Source organism: Danio rerio, chromosome 22 (assembly GCF_049306965.1).
Source record: "Danio rerio strain Tuebingen ecotype United States chromosome 22, GRCz12tu, whole genome shotgun sequence".
NCBI lineage: Eukaryota > Metazoa > Chordata > Actinopteri > Cypriniformes > Danionidae > Danio > Danio rerio.
In genome coordinates this window covers 10,402,317-10,425,366 of record NC_133197.1, presented here as the reverse complement: position 1 = coordinate 10,425,366, position 23,050 = coordinate 10,402,317, and the positions used below count along the sequence as shown (strand labels likewise).

The following is a 23,050-nucleotide window of genomic DNA, read 5'->3' as shown; positions in this document are numbered from 1 at the left end:
TTGAGTTATTTTCAAATATTATTAAATAAATTAGGAAATCACCTAAAGTAACTATAATTACCTTTGGCCTACTAGCTTTAAGTTTGGATTTTGGCCCTCACAAAAAAAAGTTTGGGCACCCCAGCTCTATGCCAATTCTTTGTATCTATTGCAATATACTGCCACCTCTTGGACAGAACACATATTGCAATAAAAACTTTAGCCGTTTAATTTGAACCAAAAGATTGCAAACCTTTAAAATAACAACAAATATATACATTTTGAAAAATCATATTGTAAGTTTTTGTGTTAAATCAGCTGAGAGATAAATTATTCATCAGAATTAAATTGTTACATCAGAATTCATAGTAATACATTTGTGGTTAAAACTTATTTTTATGACGCCATCTATATTAATTTCTCTTTGTGTGTGTGTGTGTGTGTGTGTGTGTGTGTGTGTGTGTGTGTGTGTGTGTGTGTGTGTGTGTGTGTTGTTTTTAAAAATCAACACTTGTGTATATAACGCGTTATGTAGTTTTGCTGCAAGGAAAACCACATTTCCCAGAAGGCAGCCTTCCGGATGTTTTCCGCACAGCTTCCGGTTCATGTCAAGGGCAAAATTATCACATGTACAGAAGCGACTCAGTCTTTAATCCGGTGTGTTAGTGCTTTTAGATATTTAGGTGTGTAAAATGGAAGGATTCGGCTCTGATTTCTCCTCGGGCTCCTCGTCTGGTAAAATGGACACTGGCACAATTATGGAGCAGGTCAAAGTTCAGATTGCTGTTGCAAACGCGCAAGAGCTGCTGCAGGTTAGTGACTTTAACCTCTGAACAAGTTAAACAGTGTTATAGTCAGTGCATCTGGATGTGGTCGATAGCGCTTTAAATAGTTTAATATATTCATTCAAATGTAGATGTTTAATCCATTTGAGATACTTTGGAGTATCATGAAGCGTCATGGCATAGGGAAAGTACAGTAATGTTATATCATGTATCACCACTGTATACATCAGGGATGTCCAAACCCGGTCCTGGAGAGTTCAGCTCCAACCCTAATCAAACACACCTGAACCAGCTAATCAAGCTCTTACTAGATACACTAGAATTGTCCAGGCTGGTGTGTTGGAGCTAAACCAAGCAGGACCCTCCTTGACCGAGTTTGGACACTCCTGGTATACATGTACAAAAATGATATAGTATTTTAGACATATACTATGGTATTTAAAAGATTTATGATCACAGTAATGGTTATGGTAAGTTGTGTTATTGAACAAGTAACAATATTAGCCTACTGAGGTAATATTTGAAGTCGAAGACAACCAAGGTACATGTCTGACAAAACGATGGCAGTATTTTTTGGAAGTACCTTTTAGTGCCATGTATATTTTAATATACAATGTAGTACTTTTTTTCCCTTGAAAGTTTATTGAAACAGTTTTATATACTACTTAAGTAACATACTAAAAAGAAGTCTGTTGAATTGTAGTCTTAATTTTACTCGCTTGTTTACTTGTTTTAGATAAAATGTTAACCTTAAAAGCTGTTTTTAATTTGATGTATTTTATCTGTCTTTGTTGATGTCTTTATTGTTGTGGAAATGTGTTCGTTATATACTGATTTTTATTATTTTTGCCATTAAACTGCCATTGAAGCTAATATGGCAATAAACTCTAAACTCCCCTTTTCTCTTATAAAGCTCTGTAAATGTATAAAGGTCAACAATTTTGTTCATCTGTGCCCACAAAGGTCGTCATAAACAGTAGTTTGTAGAGAAGGTAGTTTCACCACTTTTTCCTTCATTTACCCAATGCAGTAGATAAAACTGAAGTCCTGAGACATTAGCATAAAGGAGTGCGAAAAAAATAAACTTTGACATGAGTGCATTGCAAAATAAATGTACTATTTAGGGCTTACATTTCAGTACCATCTATATTTTAATATACAGTGTTGTACTTTTTTTTCCCCTTGAAAGTTTATTGAAACCGTTTTATATACTGAAGTTACATACTAAAAAAAAGTGTTGAATTGTAGTCTTAATTCTACTTATTTGTTTACTTGTTTTAGATAAAAATGTTGTCACAATTTAAACATGTGTTCCCTCAAATATATAGTTTTCCCTAGGGATGCTCGGATCAGGATTTTTGGAGGTAACACTAAGTCCTGATTCCTCGTCATGGTTATTGGCCAATAACGTGTACCGATTCTGATGCTTCAAGCTTTATATAATTGCATACAGCACATTTTACCTCCAAGTACGATACTTAAGTGGAGATCTCTCCTTTCCTAAGAGAATAACTGAAGAATGTTGCATATAATTTGTCAAACACGTCTCTTATAACTATTTAGTGTGTGGACACATCATGGTCAGAAGCAGCTTTACAGTAAATAATAGATATGATATAAAAAAAAAATTGATAATAAAAATCACTAACAAAGCAATTTATAAACGAGAGAAGAATTCAACGTGTCTCAATCAGGAAAAAGTTTGGAGTGCATATTTGATTCATAAGAAGTTACAATGGATCTTCCTCTGCTTGTAAACCCGTAAACGAACATTTGCGATCGGTTGATATGATTTGCGAATACCGATCAAGTCATAAAATGTGATTATTGGTGGATACCGATCTCCGGCCGATTGATCAGAGCATCCCTAGTTTTCCCCTCAGTTTAAACGGGTTTTAACTCTTATTAGAAAACTCTAATTACTGAATAGTTTACTCATTTTCATTAAATCCAGCAAAAACAAGTAATTTAAGTAAATTCGGTCACTGCTTTTAGCTAAATCTGAGCAATCAACAAAGATTTTTTTGGGGGGAGTTTTTTCCTAAGATAATAAATAATGGCTATGATGATTTGCTAAATAGTTTCTTTACCTGCAACCAGGGAAAGAACTTTTACAACATGGCAGATATTTAATAAAATGAGGAAATTATTTATTACACTAAGCAAATAATTTGCTTTCAACTAGGGAAGATTTAATTGTAATAAAATCCTGACATGATAAGGAGCTTATTTGTTGCCACTTGCTGTTTTTTGTCAGTGTTTCCAAAGTAAAAATGTTTTTGAAAGCCCTTATTGTTGTTGTTTTTTCTGTATGACGTTAGATATGACTTTCACAAAAATACCAAATGTTGCATAGAATATTTTAACAACTTTTTTGTCTTGAATTGCAGAGAATGACGGATAAATGCTTCAAAAAGTGTATTGGCAAGCCAGGAAGCACACTGGACAACTCCGAACAGGTAAAAACGTTTCTTCATATTACATTACATGCCATGTATTTGAGAAAATAACATCTAAGCCAACACTTTTGCTTTATTTAGAAATGTATCGCCATGTGCATGGACCGCTATATGGATGCATGGAACACGGTCTCACGGGCTTACAACTCCAGATTACAGAGGGAACGGGCACACATTTGATGTGCAGATGGAATCTGGTGCTACCTCGATATCACCTGAGTCCTCAGGTAGAGATGTCTGGTCTCTAAATGTACAACAAGTGTTGTGTAGACTCGGCTCTCTTACCGTGCAACAACAGCAACAGAAGGAAGCAGGTGGTTGGATTTAGACTACATGGACATTTTTCAGGATGTTTTGTTCTTATATATAGAATATCTGTTTAATCAGTCAAAAATTATTATTATTTTTGGGATTAAAGACGAGATAGGGTTTTGATTTTCTGTTCAGTTTAAATGCGATGCAAAAATTCTGACTCCTCCCCCGTATGTTGTTATCCATTCATCAAGCAGCCAATCAAAATTCGACGTGTCATCTGTCTGTCTTTTGTCGTTAGGTGGATGTTACTGCGTTCCCTGAGGGAAGGGCTCACTTTACCACCTCTATTCCACAAACCTAGTTTTTCTCCCACAGGGGCAGATTTCAGAAGCGTCTTTGTTGCAAAAATTGTCGCTTATTCACCACGAGCGACCAAACAGTGCTTCTTACTTACCTCTAAAGTACAAACTACAATTGTCGACCCGGGAGTGTCTTTTTTTGTCAGTACAGTAGGAGGGTTGTTTAAACCACAAACCTTTGTAAAAGTCATCTCCTTTGTGTACAGTCATGTCAAAGTTCCCAGTTTCCTTTAAGTTGTGAGACGCAACTCCACCAAGACAAGTCCAGACAGATGCGACGCCACCAAGTTGTTTTTACGGAATGCAAATAAATACCATCAAATCAGTCCATTTGTTTATTGATGTTTTTGTTGCATTGAAAAACAAAATCAAGGTTAACAGATTTAGCACCATTTGTTGATATTTGAACCGAAACACTCTGTACATAAACTTCTGTTGCCTTCTCAGAGTGTTCCACGTGGGGCGCTATTGCATATATTTCCACGAACTGTCTTCTTCTACGGTCTGGTCAAGTGCTGTCATTGCTGAGCAACAGTTTGTTCATATTTATCGTAATTTGTTTTGAAGCTCTGCAGTTGAAATGAGAAAGGTGACCGAGGAGTACTCCAAACCAGTCAGCTTTTGGAAATTGATATTTATACGTATAATGAAAGCTGAATAAATAAGCTTTTGTTTGGTGTGTCCTTTGTCAGTGTAAGACAGGTGCCCAAACTCGGTCCTGGATGGCCGGTGCCGTGCATATTTAAGCTCCCACTTCCTTTGACATGCCTATGTGGAGGTGTGTTTCTCAACCCCGTTCCTGGAGGACCACCAGCACTGCATGTTTTCGATGTCTCCTTTGTCACACCCATTACAGGCCTTTCAGTCTCTGCTAATGAGCTGATGATCAGAATTAGGTGTGTTTGGTTAAGGAGACATGGAAAATGTGCAGAGCTGGTGGTCTTCCAGAAACATGGTTGAGAAACACTGAGCTAGTATACCTAGAAAGAGCTTGATTAGCTGGTTCAGGTGTCTAATTGAGGTTGGAACAAAAATATGAAGAACACTGGCCCTCCTGGATGGAGTTTTGGAAATTGATATTTATACATCATATGAAAGCTGAATAAATGAGCTTTTGTTTGGTTTATCCTTTGTCAGTGTAAGACAGGTGCCCGCACTCGATCCTAGAAGGCCGGTGCCTTGTATAGTTTAGTTCCCACTTTTTTTAACACGCCTGTCTGGAAGTTTCTAGTACAGTGTTTCTCAACCACGTTCCTGGAGGACCACCAACACTTCATGTTTTGGATGTCTCCTTAGTCTGTCACACCTATTACAGGTCTTTCAGTCTCTGCTAATGAGCTGATGATCTGAATCGGGTGTGTTTGGTTAAGGAGACATGGTGAATGTACAAAGCTGGTGGTTATCTAGGAACATGGTTGAGATACAATGTTCTAGTTTACTTTGAACTAACTTGATTAGCTGGTTCAGGTGTCTAATTGAGGTTGGAACTGAAATATTCAGGACAGTGGCCCTCCAGGATCAGGTTTTGGTAATTGATATTTATACATCATATGAAAGCTGAATAAATAAGCTTTTGTTTGGTTTATCCTTTGTCAGTGTAATACAGGTGCCCAAACTTGATCCTAGTGGGCCGGTACTTTGTATAGTTTAGCTCCTGCTTTCTACTACACACCTGTCTGGATGTTTCTAGTACAGTGTTTCTCAACCACGTTCCTGGAGGACCACCAACACTTCATGTTTTGGACGTCTCCTTAGTCTGTCATACCCATTACAGGTCTGTCAGTCTCTGCTGATGTGCTGGTGATCTGAGTCTAGAGTGTTTGGTTGAGGAGACATGGAAATGTGCAGAGCTGGTGATCTTCCAGGAACGTGGTTGAGAAACACTGTTCCAGTATACCTAGAAAGATCTTGATAAGCTGGTTCAGGTGTGTCAAATTGGGGTTGGAACTAAAATATGCAGGACAACGGCCCTCCAGGATCGAGTTTTAGGCATCCCTGGTGTATCACAATGTGTGGTTGAGATGCAACTACAAATCTGAGAGTTCAAAATCACTTTAAAGTTGTCAAAATGAAGTGCTTAGCGATGTATGTTACTAATCAGAAACTGAGGTTTGTAATATTTACAGTCGGAAATTTACATATCTTCATGGAACATGATCTTCAATCAATATACTAGTGGATTTTGGCATGAAAGAAAAATCAATAATTTAATAGATTTTGGCTATTATCAACAAAAATACCCATGCCACTTAAGACTGGTTATGTGGTCCAGTGTCACTTATAGGACTCTTTATCTCTAGAAATTTAATTTTTATCAAGAAAAACCAAATGTCGTCTCGTTTTGTCCTCCACCTCAATAAAAACTGATTTTCAATTACTCTTATTTTACACACAGCCGTGTTAGTTGCACTCAGCCCCACATAGAATTTGCACGCTTCAGAAGGAGTGCATCTCTACTGACTTTTCCCTCAAAATGCATATCAATAAATAAATATTTTGACAGTACTGTGTGGACTTGTCGGTAAAGTAATCCATTTGAGCTTCATGCGATTTCTTCAGTTGAGAGAGACCTCAATTGTTACCTATAAGAAAGATCGACATTTCCAGTGTCCACATTTAAAAAGGGAGGTGTATAGATATCCATTCTCTGACCGCTGTTGCCCGCATGTAAACTCCTGGGAAGCCAATTCGACCACAGCCATGACCCCAACTGGTCACCCCAGCCAGGAACCACCGTCCCAAGGTTTCACGGCACACTAGGGGACCCCCTGAATCTCCCTGCAGAAGAAGAGAAGACCACTACGCTCACTGGAAGCAAGGTATGACATTTAAAGACATCTACTGTAACCTGAAGGATATGGTTGAATTACATTGGGCTGTGTTGCGTAATCAGCTTAAGAGTCACTGGATTTTTAAGGTAAGAAAAAAAGTCTTGGAGCATTAAGTATCAGGTAAGTGCAGCCGTGCTTCAGAAAAAGTGATTCAGATTCCTCCAACGCAATCTCACGGCAATTCGTAACTTTTTGATTTAGTGGCTAATTCGCATGAATTTGTACAATTTAGTACGATTTGCTCATCAACCAATGACAGTTGGGGTTAGGGGTCGGGTTGGGTGCCACGCCTCCTTTTTAAAATCCTACATTTTCAAACGACTGAACTCATACGAATTCATACAAATTAGCCACAAAACTGACAAAACGCAAAATACTTACGTTTTCTCGTGAGATCAGACTGGATTCCTCCTACATGAAGGAAAGTATGCACAACCCTTTTTTCCCTATGATGGCATTCATAAACGTATATTGGATGCTATAAGCACAAACTCACCAAACATGTGTCTCTTTGTCCTTCCATATAGCCAGCACACATCATGTTGTCGGTAAGTTCAGCACCATAAGCCCGCTGGCAGTCCGACTGATCAATAACACCGACCTGTGCTTTTTGCAGCAAATTTGTAATCATACCTATGTGGGATCAACAGATGTGTCAGATTGGATCTTGCCAAACAGAAGCAGTTGCCTATGTATTTTAGGTTAAGTTACACTTAACCAAATCCTAATTCATTTGTCCCGACATACCCATAATCAGTATCATCAACCATCAAATGTATTGAGGTTCATTTGAGTCTAATCACAGCCCTCTTTTTAAACAGACAAGGTAGTTCCCAAACTTTAAAGTCAGCATGAACCAGACAGCAGCTGCGCCGTTTGGTGTCTTTCCATGTTAAATAAACAATGTAAAGATCCCAAACTCACCATCCTCCCTCACAGCGCCCCATCCAATAATGTAGCATTCCATAGATTTGATGAAGCTGTGCCAGGGAGAAGGCAAACACACAGTCTGGATGGTGTAGGATTTGGGGGCAGGGATGGAAATTTCCACCAGAGCCACATCCAAGTCCATGGTGCTGCTATTGAAAGCAGGATGAGGGATGATCCTTTGCACTGGGATCACCAGAGCACCCAACCCAGACCAAATGACCGAGCCTAGACTCACCGTGTAACCAGCAGGATTCAGGTCACTATTAACAAAACACACAAAAAAAAACTAAACATTCCCTGTTCATTTTTTTCTATGCCTGAAACAGATCATGCTGGATAGGTGTTCTACCCTCTGAAGCAGTGAGCGGCGGTTAGGAGCCATTTGCAGTGGATAAGTGTCGCTCCACAGCGATGAATGCGTTGGTACTGCAGACTGCCCACCCATGGCCATTCACCTCGCCGGGCAGTGACACCACCAATAATCCTCTCCTGGGTCACTGCTGGACGATTCCCACAGTCTGCAAAGAAAACAGGTGACTGATATTCTTGTTGCTCTAGTTATTTCAATGCACCTTAGTCAGGGTTGATGCCATTTTCACCTTAAGGCTGTAAAGGATACATTGCTGTTGACTGGATGACACAACACTGAAAATATGCCCTTTCGGATATTTTACACTGTACAAAAGAACTCTGGGTTGTTGCCAGCCTTTGATTTGGAAATCCACCTTTAATGGCTACCCTTCATGTCAAGTTAGATATTGTATCTACCCTAACACTGAAGGTGTCTGCAAAAGCTGCTTCACCAAAGCTTTATTAATGCGGGTGCAAACCAACTTATGTGCACAATCCTATAATCAACCCTGGATTCCATAGGATTCTGTTCAAACGCTGCTCCAACAAACCTGTTTTCAATTATTAAAGGGTTCATTCATTCATTTTCAACCGATTTGTCCAGGGCGGGGTCTTGGGGGGAGCAGTCTTAGGAGAGAACCCTAGACTTCCCTCTCCCCAGACACTTCCTCCAGCTCCTCCTGGGGGGGATCCTGTGGCGGTCCCAGGCCAGCCGAGAGACTTAGGACGTACTCACACTATGTACAGTTGCCTTGAACCGGGCCAAAGCACGCTTGTCCCGTCTCCCCCGATGGCTCGCACTCACATTACATTCGAGCCTGGGCACGTTTACGTCATCGATGATGCGCTGTTCAGTATTAGTAAGTGCTTTTGCGCAGCACAGTGGAGATTTCTTCAGTCAAATATTTCGTCAAATAGATCAGCCACTTTATCATAAAGGGCTCGTGCTGAAGGAATTAAGAGGTTTGCTGAAGGAGCAGCTGTGGTGCAGTGAGGGGTTTCCGTCTTTAATAATCTACGACAGTTTGCGTTCACTGAACAGTACGAATGATTAATTAACTCATATCAAACAGTCCCTTAAAACTCACATCTCGCTTTCTGTTTTGGGCTCTGACGCGCTTTGCACTCACACACAAGCATACCGCACCTGAGCCCAAGTGAACCGTGCTTTGGCACATCTCTTCCAACTGGGCCAGGGTCAGCCAAGGGAACCGTGCCTGAGCCCGATTCAGAGCACTCACACTTCTCAAACAAACCGAGAAATGGGTCTGGGCACGCTTCGGATAGCATAGTGTGAGTACGCCCGTAGTCCCTTCAGCATGTCCTGGGCCTTCCCTGAGTCCTCCTCCCAGTGGGACATGTCTGGAATACCTCCCTAGGCAGGCGTCCAGGACATCCGAAACATTGTATTAAAGGTTTAACTCTAATTAAAATTCTGTTATCAATTACACATTCTCAAGTTAATCCAATCCTCCCAAATACTTTGTTCATCTTGAGAACACAAAAATTAAAATATTTTAAATGAAATCTGTTGACAGACCTCTCAGATTTCTTCTAAAATACCTTTATTTGTGTTCCCAAGGTGAACAAATGGGTTTTGAACAATGTGAGGGTGAGCAATTAATAACGGATTAATTTTTGGTGTGAACTAATCCCTTTAGGTCAGGGGTACCCTATCTTTATCCTGCATAGTTTACCTCTTACCCAAGTCAGAAACACCTGAGCCAGGTAATCAAGCTCTTACTGAGCTTGCTAGAAACATCCCGGAAGGTGTGTTAAAGCAAGTTGGAGCTAAACTCTGCAGGACACCGACTCTGATTTTAGACACCCCGGCTTTAAGTACTTCAGTGTATTTGATTAGGGCTGGAGCAAAACTTTCCAGAAAGATCTCCAGGAGGAGCATTGGGCACCCTCATGGTAGATTACTGAATAGGGATTATTTACCACAGTTTTTCTCATCGGCTTCATTGGGGCAGTCGATGACTCTGTCACACTCTGGGTTTATCTTGCTGATGCACATGCCTCTGCCACAGTTATAATTGACACTGCAGTTCCCAAGAGCAGGGATGTAGTCACTAGTGGTGAGCTCAGAGGAAGGATTTGCAGCTTTCACATGGTGAGCCTCGGTGGTCGTGACACTAGGGACAGTGGGGTTCTCCTGGAATGCTGGTGCAGTTTTGGTGTAGCTCACAATCCAGTTGCGGAGCTTGGTGACACGGGAATAGACCCCAGGCTTATTGATCTGTGCACATCCCACTCCCCAGCTCACTATTCCTGCTAGGAAATAGCGCCCAGCGGCCACCTCACATGCCAGAGGGCCTCCAGAGTCTCCCTGAAGGCACATTTAAAACCATTGAACAATCAATTAAGAAAACCTCTTTAATCGAATAATTTAGCTGACTCTTACCTGACAAGAGTCCACCTTGCCTTGAAGAAAACCAGCACACATCATATTTTGTGTAAGCGCTCCTCTGTATACAGATGACTTGTTGCAGACTTTCGAGTCAATGATCTTCACGATTGCCTTCTGTAATGTGGAAGGCACTTCAGCTGCTCGGGCACAAAAGGGTCAGGTCTTAAAAGAGGTAATCTATAGCAGTGTTTCCCATCCTTGTTCCTGGAGGCACACCAACAGTACATATTTGGGTTGTCTTCCTTATCTAACCCAGGTCTTGGAGGTTCTTCTAATGTTCGGCTGAGTTGATTCAGGTGTGTTTGATTAGGAAGAGGGTGAAACTGTGAACTGTTAGTGTGCCTTCAGGAACAGGGTTGGGAAACACTGGTCCATAGTAGGCAAACGTTGAACCCATTTAGGGGCTGTTTACACTACAACAGAGGTGCCCAAACTCAATCCTGGAGGGCTGGTATCCTGCATATTTTAGTTCCAACCCCAATTATACATGCCTGAACCAGCTAATCAAGCTCTTTTTGTAGGTATACTAAAACTTCCAGTCAATTATGTTAAAGGAAGTTAGAGCTAAACTGTGACTATGAACTATAAACTATGAGTTTGGACACCCCTGCACTACAACATTTTTAGCCAAAACAGAATACTTTTAATACATTTTGTCTGTTTATTTACAGTTTTTTGGACTGAAAATGCAATTTTCTTTGTTTGAACAATGCTACTGTTGTGCCTGTGTGACACTTGAAAATGAACGTCTTTGAAAAGGACCGTCATGTGCATGCATAGTATGGCGAAGTATGTGGTATTGTTAGAGTTGTAGCTGCTCAACGCTTCATCAGCGAAGTGTGAATTTACTTCACATTAAGAATGAAAGCTGGCAGCTCGCTCTCTGCAACTCTCACATGGTCGCCCACTTAAGTTAAGCAGGGCTGTGCCTGGTCAGTACCTGAATAGGTGGCCACATGGGAAAGCTAGGTTGCTCCTGGAAGTAGTGTTAGTGAGGCCAGCAGGGAGCATTCAACCTACAATCTGTGTAGGTCCTAACGCCCCAGTATAGTGAAGGGCACTCTATACTGCTCAGTGAGCACCGTCTTTCGGACGTTAAACCAAGGTCCCGACTTTCTGTGGTCCCAGGATCCCCTTCGAAAAAGAGTTGGGGTTTAACCCTGGCATCCTGGGCAAATATTTGCAAACTGCCCTTTGTCCATCATGGCCTCCTAACCATTCCCATATTATAATTGGCTTCATCACTCTGTCTCCTCTCCACCAATCAGCTGGTTTGTGGTGTGCAGTCTGGTGCAATATGGCTGCCGTCGCGTCATTCAGGTGGATGCTGCGCATTGGTGGTAGATGAGGAGATTCCCCCAATGCGTAAAGCGCTTTGAGTGGAGACTGTTCTTATAGACACAACAAATTCTACATAGGCACAAGTGTCGAGCCGCCGACAACATGTTGTCACTTCCCTACAGGTATTGTTTACTAACAATAGCTGCTTTTCCACTGTCAGACCAAATTGTTCTGTTTGCTTAACTATAAAATTCAGTGCTGATCCAGTTCAGTCAGCACAGAAATCATTTAGTTTCCCACTGTGGTGCTGAAAATGGAACTCTTTGGAATGTAATAATCCAAATCTGTCAGTTGTTACCTTGGTTTCGTAAAGGCTCATACAGACCGGGACGATTTTTGTTTGCGTTTATTGTCAGCGTTTTACGAGACATTAGATGGCGCTACACAACTTTAAGCTTCTGACACCCCGCTTGTAACTCAGAAGAGGAAGAGAGGAAGTTCACATGCTTGTTGTTAAAGTTACTGGTGACTCGAACAAGCATGGATGGTTCAAGTAGCAGCTCCAGCTCTAGCGATGAAGAAATGATTATTGTTCACCAGAGCAATAAGCAGCTCCTAGTTCATATCACCTTTGGGCATCATTTTTAGTGTGCGCTCGCAATGACAGTTTTGCGCTTGAGCGCCTCCAAGTGCTGTTTACTGTAACTTCAGCAGCTCCGTGCACGTGAACAAAAGTGCCAATCTGATTGGAGAGGAAGGTTTTGACGCAGGGCGTCAAAACAAAAAAATGTGCATGAGGCGTTTTTTTTTTAAATTACGCTTTTGCGGCTGGCGTTGGTGTGCACGATCACATTGGCGCCCTTTATTTAGTCACGAGGCATTAAACGACGACAGAAAATGTTAGCAAAAAGCAAGCCGGTGTGCACGGGCCTTAAGAGTAATGATGATCGGATGAATCGGCTTTTGAGACTTACTTTGTTGAATAACAAAAAATAAATGAATAAATATTGCTCTTCTGTCTATCTGACTATGGAGAAACTGGCAACGTCTGGTGCTCTAATAATCCAGCACAGTTGTCTACCATGCCTAGAAATCTGGCCTGAGAATGGTTTGTTATTGTGCACATCATTCCAGACTCATGTGAACACACACAACTAGAACCGTACCTGACTGTTCTTAGATGTGATAGTTGAAAGGCAGCTAAGGTGACAGCGCGAAAATCAGGCCTGGCATGTTTAATACTGCGTTTTTGGCCATTTTTTTAATTGTCTAAACATGAATAATTTTAGATGTGATACTTTTTCTAAATACAAAGGAATAATTTTTCAGTATCCAGCTACATCATTATTGCATAAATTTAGCCTTGGACAGGAAAACAGTGCCTGGTTGACATGTAAAGTGACCAGGTGTGGTTCAGTTAAGGTTTATCTGAGAGTAAAAGTGAAGCCAAAAAAATTGTCAGATGTTTCAGCATCAAACATACTCACTTGTGTACTGATTAAGAGCTCCCCAACCAGATACTATGCAGTTCTGCCCAGGAGTGAAAACATGAGAGGATGATGGTATACAGACTGGCTGAACGTAATGGCTGAACTTCAAGGGTGTTTCCAGCTCCAGTACGGTCACATCACTGTCAGTGGTCATGGGGTCGTATTTTGGAGACATAACCAGGGACTTGATGTTTACTATGAAGGCTTCAGCCTCCGCACCGCTGACTTGGTTGGCACCCACAAGAGCTGTCCAGTCTTTTGGGTTGTTTTCTCTTTGGTATATAAGGAAAAGTTGTTTAGTTGTACATCAGTGCCCCAGTAATGGATTGATGAAGATTTTATAAAAATGTTTCTTTACACTTCAAAACAATGGGCGGCGCTGACGAGCCAGCGGCTGTTGACGATGGATGCTCCACAGGTATGGCGGCCACGTAGTCTGAGACTGACCTGCCAAGGGAACTCCCCGTGCCGGGTGTTTTCACCTCCCACAATACGGTTAGACATGACTGGACGAGTTCCACACGCTACATTGAAACAACTGTTAGCAATCAAAGATTTACCTGAAGAAAATGTGAGAGAACCACATGCCAAAACTATGCTAGGTTTGTGTGGTTGCCCAGCAAACATTTGTGTGTGTGTGTTAACTAGGAATTGAATAGATAGATTGGCTAAAACAAATCTGAGCTGTCTGTAATCTAATAAATGTCTAACAACAGTCTGAAAATAGACTAGTTATTAAGCTAAAACATTGCTTGCTATGGGGAATTAGGGACCTTCCAAAATTTCTTTTAAAAGATCTTAATTTGTGCTTTGAAGATGAACAAAGGTTTAAAATGATATGACGGCAAGTTATTAAAGACCTAATTTTCACTCTTGGGTGCACTTTTTAATCATGTTATTTTATACTGTTTTTTTTTTCACCATTGAAATTTCATCAGTGGCAAAAACATGCAAAAAGGCATACCAGACTTGAGTTACTGTGATTTGCCTTAAGAATTACCACTAAAAACATTCCTCTCATAAACTTTTAAACTGTTTTGAGACTGTCAAATCAGTAAACACACCCTTTATTTTAGGTCAAAAGGTAGCCCTGGCCACAAAACCAGTCTATTGATGGACTGGTAAATTTGTAGAAATAGCCAAATATACAATGTAAAAGTCAAAACTAGCATTTTCTTACTTTATTTTATGCCAAAAATCATTAGAATATTAGGTAAAGATCATCATCTGTGAAGACTTTTTCTCAATTTCCAACTGTAAATATATCAACTTGAACCCTCATATTCCAGATTTTCAATAGTTGTATCGCAACCAAATATTGTCCAATCTTAACAAACAGTACATCAATGGAAATCTTATTTATACAGCTTTCTAATGACAATTCAAGGACTGGTTTTGTCATCCAGTGTCATTATATATATATATATATATATATATATATATATATATATATATATATATATATATATATATATATATATATATATATATAAATATATATATATATATATATATATTATATATATATATATATATATATATATATATATATATATATATATATATATATATATATATATATATATATATAATATATATATATAAATATATATATAATATATATATATATATATATATATATATATATAAATATATATATATATATAAATATATATATATATATATATATATATATATATATATATATATATATATATATATATATTATATATAAAATATATAACTAATAGCAAGCTAAAGTGTTAGAGTTATAGCTAATGATAGAATATAATGAAACTTACAGCAAAAGGTTTCATCTGAACCATCAGTGCAGTCCGTTATGTAGTCACATTCGGGATTTGGCTTTGTGATGCACTCGCCATTGTCACAGGTAAACGTGCTATCAGGACATTTACCTTGCATAAAAGAGATCATCAAAAGAGGCATCTGAGCACACTGAGCTTTCAATAAACCTTTAGTAATTTTGTATATATAATCAAAATTGTCATACTTATATCATTCCCGATCTCGTAGAATGACTTTCCACTGGCTCCTGATATAAGGAAACAAAGAACGATCAAAATGATGCTATTAAGCCTAAAGTGTATTTTTCCACATTTTTATGCGTTCAAGTGTGTCTGCATACCATGCGCAATACACAATTTATAATTGGAACCGTAGCATGCACATATATTACGCTTTGAATTGTTTTTGCAGTACCTAACGAGTCCACAAGGTGTCAACATTGAACCAGGCATTTCTTTAACATCTGATGGTGAACAAACAAACTACTGAAGACAGCAAAAACAAATGTTCATCCCACTAAGCAATTTTGTGTCTAATAGACATCTAATAAATGTATAAACATACACGTCTTGCCTATATTTGGTATGTCAACTAGTATTTTGACGTCAGCTTGGTGTGTCCCGAAAGATACGTGTAAAAAACTACACATAGGGATTCATTGACATTTTTTTCTTTTTGAGAAAAATGGCATACCGAGAAGGACGATGCCACTGATCTCCCCATATTCTGGAACAACAATGTGTTTCCCATTCAGAAGAGCCTTTAATCCATTGCGTAGGATGTCTTGAACGAAACTCTGGCTGTACCCCTGAATTTGAGAGACCCGGAAGATTAAACGAATTGTGGTCATCACATTTGAGTTGATATTCCTAAAAGATATCACAAATGTCCAATCAAACACCAACATTCATATTAACGCAATTCTCCACCTTGCTTCACACAGTTATAAAACATATACCTACCCGTACGCCACTATCTGGCAGTCGATAAAATGACTGGCCACTCCAGAGGCGCTAAAGATGTTCTTGATCTGTAAAACAATAAAAACACAAGTAGATATCAGTTTGCAACCTGCAACACGACGCATTACTTTCGTGCAAGTAACTAGTCATACCTTTTCTTTCAGAGTTGCGGACAAAACTAGTGAAAATCCGGACGTTTTATCTTGGAGGTCTGCATTATAACGGAGTCCTTGCAATTCCACCGTGTCCATAAAATAATGCTCCTCTTGAATTAAGTACGCTAAACAAGTAAATCAAAGTTGGTTCAACAATATCATTACATTTTAATTCAGAAGGCATGCAGAGATAAATAGATCAGCCTACCTGTCATGAAACCCACAGCCGCCCCAACTACGAACAGAATTAGCGCAGCGGCTATTGTCATACATTTGCAGGTAGAGAGGTGAGCTGGCCGTGGATCACCCTCGGGCCACTTATTCAAGTCTTTCTTCTCCATTTCAGTCTAGACAAAGACCTGCAACACAACCTGGAGATCCAACCTGTAAAATACAAGGACACACAGAGGCAGGAATAACAGACATGTGACCAGGTAAAAACAAGAATTGAGTTTTTTATGATATCAAAAGCATTCATGAGTGAAAATTATCTCGTAAGATGCTAATGAATATTCGAATGTATGCGGTTTTTTATTTTCGTGCTTACGATCTGTGTCACATATGAGCAAAAACTCGAAATTGGTTCACAACTGGCAGTGTAAACGGGGCCAAAGTGTTATTCACAGGCCATAGAAAAAGACAATACTAGGAGTGGTTCCGAGAAGCCAAAACAAACTATTATCAATGTTTTATCATAGATATATGAAGCCCGCTGCTTTATAAGGGGAAGATTTAGTTTCTTTTCACTTTAGGCATGCTAAAGCCACAGCGTATCTATGATTACATGTGTGCACGTCAATGAAAACAATATACTGTAGCAACAATGTATGGCAATTAGAATTTGAAGTGCAAAACTATCATTTACATGATACTTGCCAACAGCAACAGAGTATCAAATAATGCTTTCAGAACACAGTTTAATAAAAAGAAATACAGTATATTCCAATTAAAACAAGGAAATATTGACTCCTTAAGGGATCTTTTCATCTTTTTACTTTTAGTAAAAGTATACTTAGTAATATTTTACTCTTTTATTTGTAAACTTGCTCATTTTTTTTTGTTCTTTTTCAGAGGATATGTTTGTTTTTAATTAATACATATTATTTTATTTTGAGGGGACAGTGGGACAATAAGAAAACTAAGACAATCTATAATTGTTCTTATTCTGTTATACACTACTATGTATGGTCTTGTTAAATATCAATAAAAAACTATAATATGCAATAAAATAACATCAAACAATCATATTTTGTTTATATTTTATATATTATCATTTAAAGCAATGTTATTTATTAAATTACTTCATTACAAACATACATAGTAATTAAAATAAGTAAAAACAGTTTATAAAACTGATGAATGAAAATTGGATTGCTGAACATTTGTGTAAATCACGCAAAATTGTATTGAACGATCCAACAGTAAACATTTACTTGATTTACAGTACAGCCATACATTACTCCTCTGAGGAACTCGATATAAAGCTTATAAACATGAATATTGCTGTCCATCAACTTCTTAAACATTTCTAGGACCAAAAAATAGGTTAGACGGTCACTCACTTACCGTTTTAGATAGCATTAGGGCTTTGGTTCATCTTTTCTTTACGTCCAAATAAACCGCGTGACAAGATTACAGACGAATATTGAATTCAGCACTGATGCGGTGGCTTGGATGTGGGCGTGGCTTTACGCAGGTGAAGGCAGAATCTCGTCTCTGATTGGCCAGTGCTTCCGCGTCCAGTGTCCACGTAAAACATAATCCTCGGTTATTTCTCAAAACGTTGTTTTAACACTTTTAAGGGATTTAAAGAAACATTAGACTGTTGCTCTTGGGAGGGCTTGAACATAATCCTAAACAAATCCACAAGCCAACTGTAAATAGTTTGACAGGTCCGAGCTAAAAGCCTAAGAAGTGCAGAAATTACCATTTGCCATATTTGCTAAAAACAATTTAGGATATATGTAGTTTTATCATCCATCTCTCAATAAATTACATTTAACATCCCTTTAATTTTCATATATTTTTAATTGTATTTATTTTTTAGCTGACATTAAAACAAATATAGACCAAATATAGCAATACTTCTTTTACCTCAGAGGTTTAATCTGCTGTGCAAAATCAAATGCAGTTTGCCTCACTAGACCACCTCTCCTCAGACTTCTACTGACCTGGAATAGTATTAAGAGTTGGCACGGCTTCAGACAGCGGCTCCTCTTACAGACCCCTCTAAAGTTAACCATCAGTTAACAGACCCTGAACCACTAGAACTGTGTTACCCAATAAAGCCCAGACTTGGGTGCCAGTGCACACACTGATAAAATCTGGAAAGTCCTGCTGTTCAAAAGAGCACCAGCCAGGCAAGACACACTGAGCCTTTCATTCATAACTGCTAGAAAACTGCCATCACAAATGGAGGGACCAGCAGAATCTCCATTACCTGCGTTAAATATCAGAGAGGAAACTTTACTGGAACTCACTAGTATATTGATGTACATTTAGTTTCCCACCTAAAGTAAATCCAGAAAGGTGACAAGCAGGTCTTTGTGGCTGTGCTAAGAAGCATGAATGGCAAATCTCAATCTGATAGTCTTCAAAACAAAAGCTCTTAGCGGGGAAAACTCTAGTTTCCAAGCTATAAGAGAAGGCTGTCCATATTTTATATTCAAGATCGCATGTGGCCAATTTGTAATGTAATTTTGTTACCTGTCTGAAAACAGTCAGTCATGCTACTAGATATTGCAAACTGGTGTTTAATAGTGACATTATCATAATTGAAGTTAGCATAATCATATATTTAAGGGCCACACCAAAGACAATATGATGTATAGTTAAAATTTCAATATGAAAGGATAGCAAAGACTATATATTATAAAAAATAATATAATAATCACAGTTTTAGTTCTGAAATCAGTTTCAGAACTATTTTTCCAGAAACAAAATGATAAAAAATGGCCAATTAGAATCACTTAATAAAAACGTTGCTTGTTCTTATAATGAAACAAAACATTAGTGCCTGTTTGTGAGGATGCTAATATTTAGCATTATAGTTATTGGTGTGAACCAGGCTGCATGGTTTTTCTTATTTACTTAATTAGATGATACATTAAATGCGTTGCAGTGTCCTTGCATAAAGTTGATAGATGACAAAAGCTTGGTGTTATAACTATTATCGTATAAGTATATCTTATATTTTTATAAATATATTGTATTTTTTAAATGATGTTGAGTATATTTTGGGAGTTTTAATTTAAAAAACTATTTATAATAACTAAAACATAATAATCTTTTAAACATAACACAAAAAGCGTAATATCTCAAAACCACTCAGAGTGCAAATTGAACCTTATAATCCCAAGGTGTCACGACAGAAGGAAAAACATGTCCCAGAGAAGGGTCCATAACAGTCTTTAATCTAGGGATTTATTTTTTTTTTAGTGTAAAACACAGTAGAAGACACCATGTAAATAAACAAGAATGTTTTCTCAAGGCGTCCAGTAACCAAAGCCCTTCAAAATACTAGATTACACAATGTTCTCAGAAAGCTGGCTGAATGACGATGTCCATTTGTGTACAAAAGCTTTCTTAAAAGAAAAACCTGTGGGGTCCACCCTTTGAGGTACAGGTATAATCTTAGTTTTTGCTTAATGTGTAAATTTCAGGTGTTTATTAACGTCAGCAATAAAACAACATAGAAAGAACCAGGGCATCATTATACACCTTTTTCATGAACAGAAAACATGCCTCATAAATCAAAACCTTATTAAACACACATTTCAACACAAAGCAAAATCCTATCTAAAAAACCTAAACAAACATTTATCCTGTGTGTAAATACAAAATGTTACACTTTTCATGATTTCCGAGCTAACAAAAACCTTCTGTATTCTTCACCAGGCATTTGCACAGGATCACAGGGAGAATATTATCCATCCTGCTGCTGGATGAAAGGGTTCGGGATAGCTTCCATCCCATCCTGTGGACAGATGAGCACAACAGACGTCCCTCGACAAACAACCAGACCCAGCTGCCTGGTGTCTTCGGTCAGTTTATACTGGTCATCAGGATCTGTGTGGGAAATAAATGTGGTCAGAAATCATATAAAACCATTGATATAATGATAATAGTCAAACACAGATGTCTTTACTCTTAGGGCGGGGTTTTTTCGTATTTTCGGATGTGTTAACACTTGTAGTTTAGTCAGTTTGTTTGGACCAAACAAAAAAATTATACATAGTCCTAGTTTGTCAAGCTTTCATACTCTGATTTTTGACAGAAAAGCAGCTGCATTTATGACATTCAATTCAGCTTATTCAGCTTTATTTGTATAGCGCTTTTACAATGTAGATTGTGTCAAAGCAGCTTCACATTAATGGTCATAGTAACCGGAACAGTGTAGTTCAGATTTTAGTGTTTAAGTTCAGTTCAGTTCAGTTTAGCTCAGTTCAGTGTGATTTAAAATCATTACTGAGAGTTCAAACACTGAAGAGCAAATTCATCAATGCGTAGCTCTACCAATCCTGAACCATGCGAGCCAGTGGCGACAGCGGAGAGGGGAAAAAAACTTCACCTGATAGGAGTGAAGAAAAAAAACCTTGAGAGAACCAGACTCAGTTGGGCACGACCATTTTAATTTCTCCGCTGACCAAAAGTCATGTGCAGAGCTTCAGTCACCGCGGTGGATTCTGTGACTTTAAATTTTCAAAACAATTCTGTATGTTTAGATACACTTGTTTGCTGTATGTGCATGCACACATTTTTTAATCAGTTAAATACGGTGCCCTAGAGAGGACAAATGCAGTGTAAACATGCAAATAGAAAAACACTTACAAACTGAGAATTAATCGTCATTAGTTTAGTAACGTGAATGCAACTTCCAAAATATGCACATAGAAATGTTTTGGGGGACCTTTGGGGCAGCTTTCTTTTTAGAGACAGTGGTGTTGTCAGCATTTAAAGCTAAAATTATCCAAACACCAGGGAATCATACAACTAGGACGTTAAAGTAAAACACTCAGCTCTTTGACAACACCACCACCTCTAAACAGGAAGCAGAGGGTCGGGTTCATTACATTTTCAGGTCCCCCGACACATTTCGGTGCATATTATCACATTCAGGAATATGTGTCTCAGCTTTCTCAATCTGTGTTTTTCTATTTACCTGTTGTTGTTTTTTTTTTAGTTATAGTTTATCCGAAAACTAACCGTTTCACTACTAGATTTCAGCATTTTTCAAAATATCTTCTTTTGTGTTTAACAGAAGAAAGAAACTCAAAAAGGTTTGAAACATATAAAGGGTGAGTATTCAATGACTAGGCGTGGGACAATAACTGTTTTAAGGTTTATCGCGGTTTGAAAAGTCAAGGTTTTAAAAACGTTAAAATTGTCTGTTATACCGTTCTCAAGGTATTTGTAAGTTTTTTTTTTACGACTATTTTATTGAGTTTTTTTGGGCAACAATAGAAAAGGACCATCCACATCACAAGTTACCATGATTCAGGAAACATCTGAAAAACAAATCTCTTATAAACCAACATCCAGCATGCTGTAGAGCTGAACAGTGTAGATGATTTTTTTTATATCCAAAGAAAAGAAAGATATCCAAAGATGCCTTTTCAAGTTGAAAAGAAATCTGTGCTTTTGAAACTAATTAAGACAGCAGAAGTCAATGACATTCAACAATTAATAAACAATAAATTATTTAGCCTGACATTATAGTTTCAAAATATTTTAAATGTTAAAAAATATAAACCATGTTCAATGGGGGAAAAGTTTTTTTTTTACTCAGACATTTAAAAATAAAATATTTTGGAGCAGTATGTACAATAACATGATATTGTGTAACTGTGATATTTCAACCTAAGGTTATCAACCGTCAGAATCTTATACCAGCCCATGCCTAACAATGACAGTATTCATTTTTTTAGGGTGAACTATTTAACTTCAAGTGCATTTAAACTCTCTCAGAAAACCATATTAAATGTGTCAAACCAACACCAGAATTTCCTCTGGCTCACACACACCCAAATGAAGATCTGCTGAGACTGTTTCTGATGCCTGAACTGAACGGTAAGGAGCAACATTGTTATGCTGACAAAAATAGCTATGCTGGAGCATTCTGCCTTTTTATGTTTAATATCATGGCATCATGTCCTCTTTGGGTTGATTTAGATGCATTTATATATCAGTCAACCCACAAGAGTTTGTATGTTGCTTTATATAATTTATAATTTAATAAATTGATTAATTTTATAATTTAAATTGCAGCATTTACACTAAAATTTGTTCAAAACAAACCACACTAACATTAATACTGTGAGAAATTTAATGCAGAACATAATTTGGTACATATTCGGTTTACATTAGCACATTTTACCTCGCATGTATTCAATGGTGCCGTCCAACACAAGATTCAACAACGGGTCGAAGCCTTTTAAGACGCCACTTGCTGAAAATAGGAAACACTAGTGTCAAATTTACCACAATTCATTTAAATATCATAATGTGAAACATTTAAATTCATAATTAATTTCATAAAGCAACTCCCTCACCTTCGCGACCTCCTTGAAACTTTACACGTATATGTTTGTCGATGTATTTCGACAAATCAAAAATACTCTCCTTCTTTTTCTTGTCTTTGTCCTGAGGATCCAAAAACATATTATATAACAATCTCCAGGCCTCTATAATAAATATCAGACTCGTAGCTTAGCACAAAAATACACCACACATCACATTTACAATTACCAGCACACCCTAATGTGTAACAACATAAATATCAAGAGTGTAGGATATATTCAGGTGCTTATATGTTTGTTTATAACGCCGTTTGTCCTTAAAAGTGTTTATAATGTGAACGGTGTGGAAACGTTTGCGCTACTCACCGCCATGTTCAAAACTCCTCTACGCCCCGCCCACTCCGGGTTCACGTTTGACGTCTACCTCTCGGCCAATCACAACGCGCGCAGGTGAACTCTGATATCAAATGTTTTCA

The 23,050-nt window shown here is 38.2% G+C and overlaps 3 protein-coding genes across 4 annotated transcripts; 1 reads left to right on the top strand and 2 right to left on the bottom strand.

The window, feature by feature from the left end:
* Window positions 1–526: 526 nt before the first annotated feature.
* On the top strand, window positions 527–4,163 carry timm13 (translocase of inner mitochondrial membrane 13 homolog (yeast)). The gene is made up of 3 exons (NM_001002465.2): window positions 527–791; window positions 3,155–3,223; window positions 3,305–4,163. Exons 1-3 carry the CDS (start codon window positions 672–674, stop codon window positions 3,401–3,403), a joined length of 288 nt encoding a protein of 95 aa, NP_001002465.1. The 5' UTR covers window positions 527–671; the 3' UTR covers window positions 3,404–4,163.
* On the bottom strand, window positions 4,159–17,718 carry tmprss9 (transmembrane serine protease 9). Of its 2 annotated transcripts, none has more exons than XM_021469569.3 (15): window positions 17,623–17,718; window positions 16,265–16,440; window positions 16,054–16,181; window positions 15,902–15,969; window positions 15,633–15,808; window positions 15,145–15,186; window positions 14,936–15,049; window positions 13,492–13,657; window positions 13,131–13,405; window positions 10,357–10,499; window positions 9,894–10,281; window positions 7,948–8,116; window positions 7,593–7,858; window positions 7,165–7,301; window positions 4,159–6,615 (listed from the first exon to the last, which is right to left on the bottom strand). In XM_021469569.3, the coding sequence occupies exons 2-15, from the start codon at window positions 16,395–16,397 to the stop codon at window positions 6,454–6,456; spliced, it is 2,367 nt and encodes a 788-aa protein (XP_021325244.1). In that variant the 5' UTR covers window positions 16,398–16,440; window positions 17,623–17,718; the 3' UTR covers window positions 4,159–6,453. The 2 variants fall into 2 exon arrangements, with proteins under 2 accessions (XP_021325244.1, XP_073793455.1); XM_073937354.1 differs by having other exon boundaries at window positions 15,633–15,747.
* A 1,730-nt stretch (window positions 17,719–19,448) lies between these two features.
* lsm7 (LSM7 homolog, U6 small nuclear RNA and mRNA degradation associated) lies at window positions 19,449–22,961 on the bottom strand. The gene is made up of 4 exons (NM_001048006.1): window positions 22,941–22,961; window positions 22,608–22,698; window positions 22,433–22,504; window positions 19,449–20,124 (listed from the first exon to the last, which is right to left on the bottom strand). The coding sequence occupies exons 1-4, from the start codon at window positions 22,944–22,946 to the stop codon at window positions 19,982–19,984; spliced, it is 312 nt and encodes a 103-aa protein (NP_001041471.1). The 5' UTR covers window positions 22,947–22,961; the 3' UTR covers window positions 19,449–19,981.
* Window positions 22,962–23,050: the final 89 nt, after the last annotated feature.